The 15,776-nt window shown below is 32.8% G+C and overlaps 1 protein-coding gene across 1 annotated transcript; it reads left to right on the top strand.

Moving 5' to 3' along the window:
- Positions 1-3,112: 3,112 nt before the first annotated feature.
- LOC117333080 (ubiquitin-conjugating enzyme E2 G1-like) lies at positions 3,113-14,222 on the top strand. The gene is made up of 6 exons (XM_033892208.1): positions 3,113-3,268; positions 5,283-5,385; positions 5,956-6,053; positions 6,221-6,399; positions 7,191-7,285; positions 7,691-14,222. The coding sequence occupies exons 1-5, from the start codon at positions 3,223-3,225 to the stop codon at positions 7,266-7,268; spliced, it is 504 nt and encodes a 167-aa protein (XP_033748099.1). The 5' UTR covers positions 3,113-3,222; the 3' UTR covers positions 7,269-7,285; positions 7,691-14,222.
- Positions 14,223-15,776: the final 1,554 nt, after the last annotated feature.

The raw sequence follows: 15,776 nt of genomic DNA on the forward strand, positions 1-15,776 counted from the left end.
CCTGTGTACTGTAAGGGGAGGTAATCGAGAAAATTCGTCTGCTATCATAACTTGTCATCTCATTATCACCTAACCGCATCGACAATTGTCCTGTCACGTAATCCCATTTGTACGGGACTACCTCAGACAATGGCGATCGGTCAACAATATAACCGTGCCTTATTGTCACACAGTGACTGGTTAGCATATGTTCTCGTCCGGTCGGTTATGGTTTGGTCACAAATACTGAATCTGAGTTAAAAAAAAACAAACAAACAAACAAAACAAAAAAGCAATATTTTTATAATTTAAAACTTTAATCCGTCTAATGCAACCTTTTTACAAGATGGCACATTGCGGGAACCATTTGATTAACAAATTATCAAATATCAATCCAACCATGCTTACTCGTGTTCAATCGTGTTAAAACTTTTGTCTGGTTCAAAGTATTGGATGAGAAAACGAAACCGTTATCAGGTCACGTAGTTCACTAATGTTTAACAGAGCACTGCTGGAGACATAACCGAGATCGGAATGGTCGTCGATTTTTTTGTAACATATTTTTTTTTATTTTGTATTTTTTTTTTTTTTTTTTGCGATCGCGAATCTAACGCTCAAAAACGCGTTTTATCGCGAAACTTTCGCGTTATCACTTTAATTTAATATTGTTTGGTTCTTTAGGTACAATTGTACATCTGCAATCTAACACGGCTGACCCTCTAATCGTTGGTTAAGAAATAACTGATGTGTTTTTCCATTAGCAGATTTCAAACATCAGATCAGATGACCGGTGTCTATGATATGGCATTTCGAAATCCTATTCCTCCTAGGTGGCTGTACAAATTGTAACAATATTTTCCAACAACAAAAATCGCAGGGACTTGACACGAATTCACAACCTACGGTAAATATATATATTACATGTTTGTGTTGGGATTTCGTGCCAAGTTCCTGTGGCATAAAGTGATAGCGATTTGTACAGTTAAGCTTGTCTTATTTCTTGAATATTGACAGCATATGAACCAATTCATAGTTGCTTTACCGGATAATTCTAAATTTATATGGCTGGTCACAAATGAAGACGAAACTATTTTAACAAATGTTGCCAAGTATATAATCAATACCTTTGAAAAAAGGAGTAAATTTAAAGAATAAACTTGTAGCCGACCCACCTGGGCACAAATATAAATTATAATTCATAACTTATTGTCTTCTAATGTATGTAAGTACTGTACACCCAGTTGTTACCCTTAACAAGGGTTACTGTAGGTTGTCACTTCAAACTTGTTTGTATTGTATAATTTCTAATATGTTTGTATTGTATAAGTATGCATGTTTCACATCATATTGTCCACTTGCCCCTTCATGGGCCCACTTTATGGTTCAATAAAAATTTGAATTTGAATTTGTATATACGCCAATGGGGTCTCGTCCTGTCTCATCACTTTGTCTCGGGTCTTACTATTTCAGTTGTATGGTACAGGGAGATGAACCACCAAGCGTCCTATTAGGCCATATCTTTTAAATATATTTTATAGTGGTAGCAATAGAGTTATTATAAACGGAACAATATACTTGGACAATCTACCATATTTTAGATAGTGCACTACACTCAGCCGTTCCAAAATTCATTTAAAGGGGAAAATGTTTCTAGGTTTACAGGTAACTGTAAGTGGACAATCCGTAAATAACTGTAGAAAATGTCAATATTGAAACAAATGGCAAAACGAGCAACTAAATTAACAAATGACATGCCGGTATTCTAAACAATAAAATGTCCGTCGTGTCATGTTACTAAGAAAATGTATGTAATCGTGTTAGTTTGTTTTAGATTCTATCACAGATAATTTAATTCCAATTCCCCGTAAGTTTCTGGTAAATTACCTTTCTTTTATTGAAGTTCGATTAAAAACTAATTAGCGGGATCTCTCATACATAAACCCAAACTCTACGACCAGGAAGTCGTTACCAATGGCATGCATGATTTTTCAACACATGATCAACACCGACATCAGGTTGAAAATCGTGCCACCTTGATTTCGTTCACTTTACATTAGTGGAAAACATTTACAGCAATACACAATGAAACTACGTGTATAAGATTACTAAAGAATTATATAGGTAACTAATAGGAAATACGAACGGTCAAGCGGTCCCGTAAACCAGGTACTAAGTATGTGATAATGGATGTAAACTGATAATCAAATAGTCAGATCTGGCGACCGCCTACACTTCAAACATTAATTGTTCATCAGACGTGATTGTCAAAGATTATCACGACAGAAGGTAATCCGAAGGGTTCTGATGTTAATATCGCCAAAAGCTGATTAACATAGTAAGATCGTCAGAAAATTCGGACTAGACAGAAGGCACATCACATCCACAGGACAATTCCCGATGTGGGAATCTCTAATAGAGCAATCATACAATCTGCCGAATAATCAAAATAAAATGTCGGGAGATCACCAGATACATCAGAAAAATAAGGAATCATAACATTGATTACGATAATTAATTTTTTTGGACAGAGTGAAGATAAACAAATTAGCCTTGGTATGAAGTATAGGAGGTACATATGTAAGTTCTGAATCGAGATGAGGGGCCCTAGGGACTCTCAGAAATCTATCATCAAGCACATAAAGCAGCATAGTCGAATCGATTTGTCACAACCACTCCATAATCATTTCGTATGTTGCTAATATAACACTACGCTTTTCTGCTACAGTTTTATTGATTTCTTGCCATGTCGTACAGATCGTTTACACACAATTGTAGACACACTTCATTAAAATACACATTCTCGTACATAATCACGTACACATGCAATTATTCATCTTTTGTCTGTTAAGATGACGGAGACATATCTACAATATATTAGACACTTGAATACCTCACTCAGATTTCCCCGTTAACTTTGGATAAGTTAACATATAACTTGTTAGCGGTCTCGAGTGCTTAAATCTCTTGAAAATATCCACATCAATGACGACAAATAATATGAAGTCTCAAAAATGATTACCAATAAAGACCACATTGTTCTGTTGTACGTGAATTGTCTATAGACCCTTATAAGGTCATATTATTGGGTGAACTATCGGGCCCTTTATGCCTTTTGTCTATTTGTTTTCTTCGGGTTATCTCCCCGTGTCGCTCAGCTGAGTTTTCGGTAACTGCGCTTGCGTGATATGTCATTTCCAGCCATCTTCACCATCTATAGCTGGGTGACGAGGATTATTTCTTCTTATGGCCAACGATCAGGCAACTATTTTACTCCGAAGACAACTTGCTGGTGAGATATTAGTTTATATTGTATAGTGAGTATTACTGACCCGCGATACTCCGTCCGATTTAGACACAACACACCGTCAAATACGGGCAACTCAACAGACCAAAAGAGGAACAATAGCGCATAAAATGTGCGAGCAGACGTGACTGACAACTGTTTACTTTTTTCTACATGGGAGTTTCTGATACTCATTTTACTTTGTTTGGTTTATTTTTCTTATAGTGTGACTGTTATGTAGTCATTGGCCACGACATTTTTTTTTATTTACGCCCACTTTGCTTTTATCATCAAAGACTAATTCTGGTAATTCACCCTTTCTCGTGCTATGAAAAAAAACCTTAACATGTGTCATACTGCGCCTTACACAATACGCTGATGATATTCATTATAGTTGACACAGATAAAAAAGAGAATAGAAAACTTCGTTATAGTGGATGTGTTTTGATTTATTTATTGCTATGTGAAGTGTATATAACTACTTAAATGATAAAATTAATTATTAGGAAATTGTATCATGAAGAAAGATTAAAACTGATCAATGTAATTATAAGTTTACATTCTTCTTGACTGAATATTGTACTGGACATGTGGTGAATGGATTCTGTTGGTGTACCTACTATTAGTAAAAAGGCTGCACAGTTTTACTGATTTTCTTTATAAAGTACAATTGGTACTCGGTTAATGAAACATATACAGACATGTACAGAAAATGAGCATCAATTATATATAATTAGCTCTGTATACAAATTTAGACTAGAAATAACTGAAATAAATCTTATCAACAAATACCATACTGGGGATCTGATTGGTAATTTATCATCGATAACAGTTTGAAGAGTTCACTGTTGACAAATTTTGGCATAATATGTTGCCTCATTAATTTACAGAGTTTAATTTCCTGTCTTAACGTTATAGAAATCTAATTAAATCAAAGTGCTGCTAAGGTAGTAAGGAAAGCGAAACTAATTTCCATATTTTGATTGTTATAAAGTGTGCAAACTTTCAAAAAGTCATTTGAAAATGTTATCTCATGACAACATTTCAATATAATGAAATAAATAAAGGGCAATTCAATATAAAGGCCGCAAAAAAATAAATGTGTGTTTAGGGTTTCCGACAGACCCTACAATTTTAGCACTTACTCAAAAGTGATTTTATTTATTATTTTTTTTTACTGAATACTGTCAGATCCAAGTGAAAACATTTTAGAGCTACCTAGCTGTAATATAATCAAGCAAGAATTTTACCCAGACCCAGGAATTCCCCAAAAGGTTAATAATAAATTCAATTGTATGGATAGTACCACTATACCAGTAAACAAAACCTGAGGTCCTAGGTTTGGATAGATGTTTTACAATTTAAGAATACATATCCCAAAGGAGGGAATGATAGGCTAAAACACATTTACTTGGTTTAGCTCTCAATGGCGTGATTAAAGTCTGATTTTGCAAAAAAAATTTATGTGTTCTAATTGACTTATTCCAATTAGTATGCCGCAAAAGTAAGTAAAATAAATTAAAAAATAAAATAAATCACTTTCCTACCTTTTGGTTTGTTTTGTTTAACGTCCTATTAACAGCCAGGGTCATTTAAGGACGTGCCAGGTTTTTGAGGTGGAGGAAAGCCGGAGTACACGGAGAAAAACCACCGGCCTACGGTCAGTACCTGGCAACTGCCCCATGTAGGTTTCGAACTCGCAACCCAGAGGTGGAGGGCTAGTGATAAAGTGTCGGGACACCTTAACCACTCGGCCACCGCGGCCCCTAACTTTCCTACCTACCGACCCTACCAAATTCTCAACTTGTAATCCTAAATTTAAACCACTTATATATATATTTTTATATGGCCTAAGTTAGACAATAATTATAACCTTTAGAAAATAAAGATCTTCAAATCAAAGCACAGGTCTGAAAAACACTTTATGATTATACAACAATTACTGAACAATGCAGCAAAATAATTTTTATACAATTTTGCTCATATAGTACAATGACAATGTTTTAATTTCCTTTTACAGAGTTAAACAAAAATCCTGTCGAGGGATTCTCAGCAGGTTTAATCGATGATGATGATATATTCAAATGGGAGGTCATGATATATGGCCCACAGGATACTCCATAGTAAGTTTAAATGCAATATAATTGAATGTTGATTTATTCTTTAAGTTTATCTGTGAGGAAACACAAATTGCAAGAAATAATTTCTCTTGATTTATGTATTATGACAAATTGCTTGATAATGCTCTCTTCCAACCCCAATAATTTTATTTGAATGGTCTGATGTATATGTAGCAGACATGCATGTATAACTAAGGTTGTCTCTGTAGCCAAAATAACTAGATTGCTAATGTACTGACATATCATGCTTTTGTATGTGTGTGTCATGATGACCGATTGCCTTCAAGTTTGACATTCTTCGAATTCCCTAAAATTTAACATAGAATGCAAAGACTGCAGGGGATTATAATTGTTGGTTAGTAGTTTCCCAAGTACATTAGTTTTGATCTGTGAGGTTTAATATTCTCCGACATTGAAAAAACATTTGCTTCCTCAGTACCATCAAAGCTATTTAGTCTATGCTATCTGTTGTCTAAATATATCATAATTGCATGTGAAGTTGTTAAATTATAGTATTTAAGAATTCGAACACGTCATGGAATATATTGATTTGATGATGTTGCTATTTTACAGTGAGGGAGGGTACTTTAAAGCACACCTCATTTTCCCAAAAGAGTATCCTCAGAAACCACCAAAGATGACTTTCCAATCAAGGATGTGGCATCCGAATAGTAAGTTGAATAAAAATGAAATGTAGGAAATTTTAAATATTGATATATAAAATTTTCCAGTTTTACACTTTTAATTCTTGGTCGGAAACAGGAAACATATCTATTTTGACTTTTATTTTTTACATGGTTGGATGTAACATTTTGAAATTATTGATGTCTTATTCCAGTTGGAGAAGATGGGAATGTGTGTATTTCTATTCTGCACGAGCCTGGGGATGATAAATACGGATATGAAACAGCAGCAGAAAGATGGTTACCGGTGCATACAGTAGAGACAATTTTACTAAGTGTTATCTCAATGTTAGCTGACCCAAATGATGAATCACCAGCTAATGTAGATGCTGCAGTAAGTAATGAGAAATCATATACCCCTATATCAAAAGGAAAAATATCTTCAGTATTGAGAATGTTCCATGTTTAAAGTTTTATCAGGGCCCATCATAACCATCTTCGCTAGTCAAAGGAGTGGATTCATTTTGTATTCATCCTTGGTAGATTTTCTTGTCATGGCTTTTTATCTGTGGTGACATGTATGCCTGCATGGTCAGATATGTAGAACAATGATATTTCGATAGATATGTTCTATCCTTACAATGAGGAATGAATAGGGCCGGTGAAAGAATACAACAAAGTGCTGTCTTGCGGGATGGTAAGCTTTCCCCCTCTCTTCACTATTGCAGGACTTCTGATATTAATTGGCCTATAGAATATTTTTTAAAGGCTGTATATATGATGAAACATCAGGATGCTTTGGATTATGAGTCGACTTTCTTATACAATGTACTTCAAAAGCATAGACTGTTGCAGGAGCCTTTAATATAATGCAAATACATAATGTATTCAACCTAAAAAGTGAATTGTGTACTTTACAAAATCCAAAAAAAGTGGTAGTGCTTAATGAAATGATGTACACGTGAAAGTTTCCATGTGAAACCTGTGTGGAAACAATAACAACTTTGTTTCATTTACATAATCAGAGTATTTTGTTAAAAGACTGAACATTATATTTTATAAAAGACCATTGTTGTGAGGAAGTTTATATATGCTTTTAGTATTGAGTGCATATATGCAGGCATTTGGTAAATCTTGTGCATGAACACTAACATTGATTAATAATAAATTTTGTTATACCTGTAGAAAATGTGGCGAGAAGAGCCCACAGAATTTAGAAGGAGAATAACGCAATGTGTGAGGAAAAGCCAGGATGATTTGTGATAAAGAATATATTTCAGGTAAGTCCATTGCAGCTTTGATTAGATCAGTATGCAGTATGTGAGATCATACAACATCAACATACATTGTAAGAAAATCTAACATGTTTTCTAGTAATAATGTGCCCAGTGAAAAAACTTACTAAGAAAATCTAACATATTTATCCAGTAATTATGTGCCCGGTGAAAAAAACTTACCCCTGTTTATTTTAGATCATTGAAAATGTTAGCAAGCTCATGATTAACTTTTAACTTAAAGTTCACATTTTGGCCCCATAAGCCAGGATCAATATAATTTAAGCCAAAATTAAATGTCTAATAAATATTTAATGCTAGCAGATATCAATCAAATGTAAGAAGGTATATTTGCATAATTTAACAAAATGTTACCAGGAAGATAAATATACTTTTTTTGTTTTTTTTCAGAGATTTTTTTTTTTTGTACCATTGATGAATATATGAGCCTGAGTTGAATTATCACCATTGGGGAGTATCATTCGCTACCCTAACTTTGAGGAGAGAAGTTTTTTGTGCAACAATCACTGGTAGGAGTTGATGCCTGCTATTCACTCCTCCTGTCTCAGGATTTTTGAAGCAATTAAAATATTACGAAAATTGCAAGTAGATTTTTTCACTCTGGTGTCATGCGTAGCAGTTAAATAGAATAGGAAGAGCCTGGTTATGAGTTTCTGGTGAGATTTAAAGAATGTAATGGTAACTTAAAATGCAAATGCAGGTTAACTATAAGTTACCACTTTATAATTGAAATAACATATTATGTTTGCAAGCTCAGGGCCAGGCTGGTTAAAATGGAATTCTTAGTTTTAACTTTTAAGGCCTAGTTCTGTTTAGCAAATGAAATGCAAAAGGCATTGGTCACTGAAGGTCTACCGAGTATGTATACATAGTTGTTTGCATTGAGATTAAGTTAATCAGAATTAGGCCTTCTCACTTTGAAGATGGTATACAAGCTGTATGTAAGGAGTGATTGTGATCATTGTTATGCTTGAGCTTGACTGGAGTAACCTACACATATTATATATGCAGATCTGAGTATGTGGTTACTTACAGTCTGCAGTATTGGATGAATGTTGCGAACTTCTCATTTTTGTGTGTGTTCCTTTATTGACATTGACATAAATAACCTCTGCTGTGCAGCTTAGCGGTGACGCCCGTGTTTGAATGACAACTCATTTTGTGCCACTGAAAAAATGCAAAAAATTTTTTAATGTGAAAAAAACGTTTGCATGCATAATTTCACGTCTTTCTATCCTATTAAAATTTTATCACAATCTTTTTAAAAGAAGCAGTTAAAACATTTGATTTTCAAATAAAACTATTTGCTTTATAGGACAGTCTTCATTCTAGACTCTTGGTGATTATCATGTTAACGTTGGAATACACAAAAGTTTTGGCATCTCGGAAAAAGAACAGCAAAATAAGTTCTAAATCAAGTTTAAATGCTGTTTAAATATTGAATATATTGTAGTTAAAATTGAGAAATTTCAACACCTACATTGATGTCAATACAGATTTATGTAATTATCACAAGAGTTTATCCAGGTTAGCTTCACAAGACGATGCAGACATTCATTGTATTTGAAACTATATTTGAATTACAAAAATATAACTGAACTGTATTGGAGCAAAAATTTAATGTCAGAAGTCAAAAAAAAAGAATATACTTTTCAGATATTTCTATAAAAAAAAAACAAAAAAAAAATGTTTTTAATGCCTCATTAAGCTAGTCATGTCTCCAGCGATGTGGATCTTTGCTCCTGTTCAGCTATTTCTTGTTTTAATCCTTAAAGTCCAACATCTCACAAATATTTCTTCAGTCTTTTATTCAAGACATTAATCTTGACATTAGACACAAGTAGCTATAATGGATAATTGAAAACTAGAATAAAATGTTTTGCTATCACTGCCAGAGTGCTAAATAGTGATTTAATTGAAGCATTTAATTCACACTTAGGTCAATTTAAGCAATTCATCTATTTATTGATATAGAAACATTCATAATTGTACTCGTTGAAAATGTAACAGAATTTGTCAGAATTTATTTGAAACTTAAAGAAAGTAGAACTGTGGATTCAAGAAGACAACAATACTGATATTGATGTTTGTGACAACTTTTTATGATGTGTGTACATATAGATGTGAATATGTGTGCTATTTTTTCTCTTACGATCTTGGTGTAGGAAAAACTAGGGAATGTTTGATAGAAATTTTAACCATAAATAGTGCTACTGATCACTTTTTATAGATTAAATATATATTTACCAAGTACATTAACTTGATGAACTTGTTTATTAAACATGTTTAAAAATACACTGAGAAGATCTTTATAAAAAAAAAACTGTTCATAGATCGTTAGTGACAGGTTTTAAAGTGTTAAATCATTTTCATATCTTGCTTTCCTTTTGTGCTGTTGTGGTTGTGTCCTTGCATTGGGCAAGACACTTTACCCTGTTCTAGATGTCATGGGACGGGCCTCCCATATATTGTTCAGTGAGGTAGCTACCAACTACTACAAGGAGACCCTGCATTAAAATGGCCCAACAAACAAACAAATTCCTTTCATGATAAACATTTAATAAGGTGGTATATTCTCAAATACTTCTGCTACTATTCTCTCAGATAGTTTTAGTACAAAAGAATATTTCTGGCACTACATCAATTTAAATCATTACAGTTATCTTTTCTCTTGAATGAATACATATTTGCAATAATTTTTTTTTCTGAGCCTTTAAGAGATTTTCCAATCATAATGTCTGTGTATTTCTTATAAATGTTAATTAATCTGTCACACACTTCATTTTCCTAATTTCTTTTTTGATAAGATATTTCGCCCTTTCTAAACAAATGTTTAAATGTTGTAATTGTTCAATTATCAAATTTAGATGTTTCAACTTTTCTCATTGTAAAAAATTTGATTGTGAGTTTCTAAACCATTTTGATATATCCATTAGTTAACAGGAATGCCCTTATATAGACATAGGTGACAGTTCAATGTTTTCTGTCAGAATATCTCCAAGGTTTTAAATTAAAACAGTAAATAATTACTTCCATCAGATCTTTATGAAGTGTATTTACACATTCAAATGTTCTGCAATACTTGTAATGATTGAAGTTTTTTTGTCTTTTCACATCATTTTAACATTTACAATTCAAAGGAATTGTAAGAATTAAATGAGTTTGTAATAAAGCTTCCACAGAACAGTTTCTGTAATGGATGATGTAATAACTTAAAACTATTGTTTCTTCTTAAAATAGTCTTTTATCTTGGATGTCATGTACCTTTTAGGTAACGTAAGATATATCTATATAGTATAGTGCACACAGTAGAAGTCAACACAGATAATTGCACACTGGGTAAAACTTGTAGTAGAAGGTGTTGTATATGTGTCTGTGTACAATTTAATTAGGTTTTAAATATACTTTTTCTATGATATATATTACAGTCAGGTAGAGGTTTTAGATCTTCCTGGTCCAACAACAAGTTACTGATTATAAAGACAGCAACACCTACTGTAAAATTCATTTGCTGCATTACTCTGACGATTGCTGAAAATTTGTATTTCACAATGACGATTGCTGAAAATTTGTATTTCACAAGAATGCAGTAAATTGATAATGTCTTATTCCATGGTTTATCAATGAAGAATCAATCAACCAATATGTTTGTTATAATGGCCAAGGTTTCCTACAGCAGTTGATGGTTGACAATGACTTTTTTGCTGACTTTTGAATTAATTCAATAAAAATACTATTAAAATTGTAAAAGAGATGAGAAATCAGTATTAAACCAAGGAAAGTTTTATAAGAGTAACAACATTTCTGGTGGCATTGTTTCAAGAAAAAAAAATCATTGACAAGGGGATGGGGATATACTGATTGTAATTCAAAATAACTTCTGCTTGCGTTCAGACTCTCTTATGGTTTAAGGTTTGTCTTATTCACTGTTCCATTTGATGGTGTTTATAGGTGATTTATACTTTACAAATTAATCTCAGGAATTTGCTTTGTAAAATGCTTGATACAGAATACTTGGTAGTAATAGAAAAATTTGAGACATTTTAGATTGACACAGTAGTATTGAACTTCTTTGAAGGTTGCAAGATTAAGAATTTTTGTGTTTCTTTTCAATTGCTTTTCTTCTGAAAATTAAGTAAAAACAACTTATTCCATTCTGAATGTTTTATTTATGTTAATACTTAGACCTTGGACAGGTATAATTTATGTTCACTTTATTGCATTTGTGTTTTTGCTTGTTCATAGATACATGTTATCTTCATGGTGTCTCGAGTAACATTATTTAAATACTTTGATACATTGTAATACAACATTGTATTGCAGGTAAAGTGAGAGGTTTGCTATTAAGTTGACATGTATTTTAATCAGGAGCAGCAGTGCCATCTCATTATCATATCTGGGTATAGGTATATGTACGATGTTTAGATGAAAGGTGTGCAATCAAACTTGTTTTTAAAGACATTTGTCTTATTATGTATCAGTCTGATGTCTTGTTACAATGTCAGGCACTAAATACAGTGTCAGATGTTTGTTACAGTGTCAGACACTAAATACAGTATCAGATATGTGTTACACTATCAGACACTAAATACAGTATCAGATGTTTGTTACAGTGTCAGACACTAAATACAGTATCACATGTTTGTTACAGTGTCGGACACTAAATACAGTATCAGATGTTTGTTACAGTGTCAGACACTAAATACAGTATCACATGTTTGTTACAGTATCAGACACAAATACAGTATCACATGTTTGTTACTGTGTCAGACACTAAATACAGTATCAGATGTTTGTTACAGTGTCAGATATTTGTTACAGTGTCAGACACTTAATACAGTATCAGATATTTGTTACAGTTTCAAAAATCTGTATTTCTAGCATATTTTAGAAAGGTGGGGGAATGTTGTGCAGGTAATGCTTTATCTTGCAGGGGCATTATGTCCAGGTGATCATTTAATAGGGAGAAGAGTAGGGGTGCATTGTACAAGTACATTTACTAGGGAGAAAGGTGGGAGTTCCTTGGACAGGTGCTAATGCACTAGAGCTGAGGTACTCTTGGAGAGAGGGGTTGGAGGAGAATTTAAGACACTTTGAATGAGACAAAAAGAGGATTCGTCGGTGATTTGACCTATTTGAATGGGTAGAGTTATGTAAAACAGAGAGAGAGATTAGAGGTGATTCTTCGACAGATTTGAATGGGTATAGTTACTTAAGACTGAGAGGGATTAGACTTGAATGGTTAGAGCTACTCAAGACACTGTGAAGACATGATGTTACCTTACCCATGTTTTTGAACTGTAGTATTTTTATAGTCAATCATCTTTTCCTGTACATTTTACCAGTCCTCTTTGTTTAAACCCACAGTTGTGTATAATTTGGAGCTTTTTGCTGTAGATCACTTATATTTAAAAATTCTGTTGAATTTTCTGTTGAATTTGCAATAAAGATCAATTAAAATTTTCAATTGTCTCGCAATTATGAAAAAGGAGTAATATGTATACTGTATGTACTTTTCTTATTGTTCCATTCTTGTTGGGAGAACAATAACATAAAATAAGTACATGTATGTATTAGTAACAAAGTTTTTACAGGTGAATGGCATTTTTTTTGTTTTGAAAAAGCTGTTTGAACTCAGTTTTTTCTTAGAAGATTGCTATACACTGTACTTTTGAAAAGTTAATAGAATCCATCATTATACTGATGAATATTTCATGGAATTAATTGCTATACTGATGAATATGTAAGGTAATTCATTACTATACAGATGAAAAGTTCATAGAATCCATCGTTCCAATGGAATTCATTACTACTAGTATATACTGATGAAAAGTTAATGGAATCAATTGTTGTACTGATGAATGGTGGATATTTAACAGAATTTATCACTATACTGATCAATAGTTCATGGAATCCATCACTATAATGATGAAGAGTAAATAGAAAGTATTGGTTTATTTTTTAAGTTTAAACACAAACAAAATGTAAATTTGAAATGCTGATGTAGATGAATGACACTTTCATTCCATGATATTTGTTCAAAGTATAGCAAATTTGAGTGTGATGTTGAAAGCATTTTATAAATTCACTTGTTAAATTTTGTGTGCATGTGTCTATGAAAATGTATTAATCCCATTGAAATCAAATATTTATATGTATTTGTGAAGCATTTTATAGGATGTGATGTTTAAGTTATTACAACTGTTCCAGATTGTCTATCTTGGTACATAAATCCTGATTTGATAATAAAGATGTAATACATAAATTTTCAAGATTTTAGTCAAAAATTCAAACACATGATCTCGGTTTATTACGGATTGAATGTGCACAAATTCACAAACATCAGTTTATTACGGATTGAATGTGCACAAATTCACAAACATCTATTAAGCTGCAAACATATTTGTAGGGTTTTCTTTTACTTCAATCATTTATACCAGTTATACATTTTAAATAAGGAGTTACCAGTTATACTTTTTAAATAAGGATTATAATATAAAGGATTTATAGAAATCACATTCAATTTATCTGGTTTTAAGACCAGTATGAATATTTAGATGTTAATGTGTGGGTGGGTATAGAAATATAGCTAAATGAACATACTGGAGAAATAACCATGGTTTTATTATCCATGAAAAATGTCAAGAATAAGTAAAAATAATTTCTGAATTTTGATGCATGAAATATCCAAATTCCGATTCCATAAGCGTGTCATGTTATAAATGCAGCAGAACATTATCCTCAGCCTTTGAGTTATTTACGTGTTGTTTTTCATTTTCATTGTATCATACGACACAAGCATTTCATTTTCATTTATTGGAGGAATTCAAAATATCCATAATATGTAATCCTCAAACATCATCTTGATTGCTCCATTGTTGATATATATATATATTAAAATAAAATAAATAAAAAAAATTAACTTAATTGGTTTGTTTTATGAAAAATCATATCAGTCCGTCAGAAGACCAGTGTGGACAATTTTCCTGTCGTTAATTGCAATTGGTGTGTGGTTGATGTTTTTGCTCTCTTCCCTTCGATATGTGATGTCACACCAAAAAACCCAGTATCTCTTTGTTCATCAGGAACACCGATACACTTTCTCATATTCTTTGTTGATTTTAGAACAATGCTGTTGCATGTTCTATATCACCTAAAGCTATTGTCCAGTCAAACTCATTCTTATTGGCTATTTGAATTTTTAGCTCACATGGCATGAAGTTCAAGTTAGCTCATAGTATGTGCATCTTCTAGAAAACTATAAGCAACTATGAACTGGTTTTTGGGCAGGAGATACATGGTGAAGTGTATATTAAAATTTCCTCATATAAATGACCTTGACCTATTTTCAAGGTTACCGGGGTTAAATATTTTAAAAACTTCAAGAATCTGCTCAAGTTCCAGAAGGCCTAGAGGGCTGATATTTTGCCAGAAGGTACTTAGGGCAGTGAGATATAAAATTTCCTCGTATGATTGACCTTGACCTATTTTCAGGGTCACATTAGCAAAATAGTTTGAAAAATCATTTGTGAATCTTCTCCAGCTCTAGAAGGTGAAGGGCCTTTGTCTTTGGCTAATAGTTTCCTGCTATGGATCGAGTCACATGAGTCTACTCTTCAAGATCCAGAAGACCAAGGAGCCTGGTATATATATGTCACACGAGTAGTATAATATGTGGGTATTTCTTCAATTATGCACAAACAATGTTCAAATGAAGCACAGTTTATTTAACATAAACACAGACACACACACGGAGACAGTGACCTAGAAGCACTGTGGCCGTAAAGCACACAGGCTTATACCAGACGTGTATGTTGGTGCAGGGTCTATAGCCGTTGTCGCTGCACTCACCTGGGCAAGGCCCAGGTAAGGTTTTCCACGTGCACGGGTATAGGGTCATGCAGGGTCAAAGTGACACACTCAACCAATATGTTTGTTATAATGGCCAAGGTTTCCTACAGCAGTTGATGGTTGACAATGACTTTTTTGCTGACTTTTGAATTAATTCAATAAAAATACTGCTAAAATTGTAAAAGAGATGAGAAATCAGTATTAAACCAAGGAAAGTTTTATAAGAGTAACAACATTTCTGGTGGCATTGATTCAAGAAAAAAAAAATCATTGACAAGGGGATGGGGATATACTGATTGTAATTCAAAATAACTTCTGCTTGCGTTCAGACTCTCTTATGGTTTAAGGTTTGTCTTATTCACTGTTCCATTTGAAGGTGTTTATAGGTGATTTATACTTTACAAATTAATCTCAGGAATTTGCTTTGTAAAATGCTTGATACAGAATACTTGGTAGTAATAGAAAAATTTGAGACATTTTAGATTGACACAGTAGTATTGAACTTCTTTGAAGGTTGCAAGATTAAGATTTTTTGTGTTTCTTTTCAATTGCTTTTCTTCTGAAAATTAAGTAAAAACAACTTATTCCATTCTGAATGTTTTATTTATGTTAATACTTAGACCTT

The sequence above is a fragment of the Pecten maximus genome, chromosome 8 (assembly GCF_902652985.1).
Source record: "Pecten maximus chromosome 8, xPecMax1.1, whole genome shotgun sequence".
NCBI classification, from domain to species: Eukaryota; Metazoa; Mollusca; class Bivalvia; order Pectinida; family Pectinidae; genus Pecten; species Pecten maximus.

Coding starts and splice junctions, on each gene's coding strand:
- LOC117333080 (XM_033892208.1), top strand. CDS start 3,223: ATGGCCAACGATCAGGCAACTATTTTACTCCGAAGACAACTTGCTG. Junction 3,269..5,282: donor ACTCCGAAGACAACTTGCTG/GTGAGATATTAG, acceptor TTCCTTTTACAG/AGTTAAACAAAAATCCTGTC. Junction 6,400..7,190: donor CAGCTAATGTAGATGCTGCA/GTAAGTAATGAG, acceptor TTATACCTGTAG/AAAATGTGGCGAGAAGAGCC.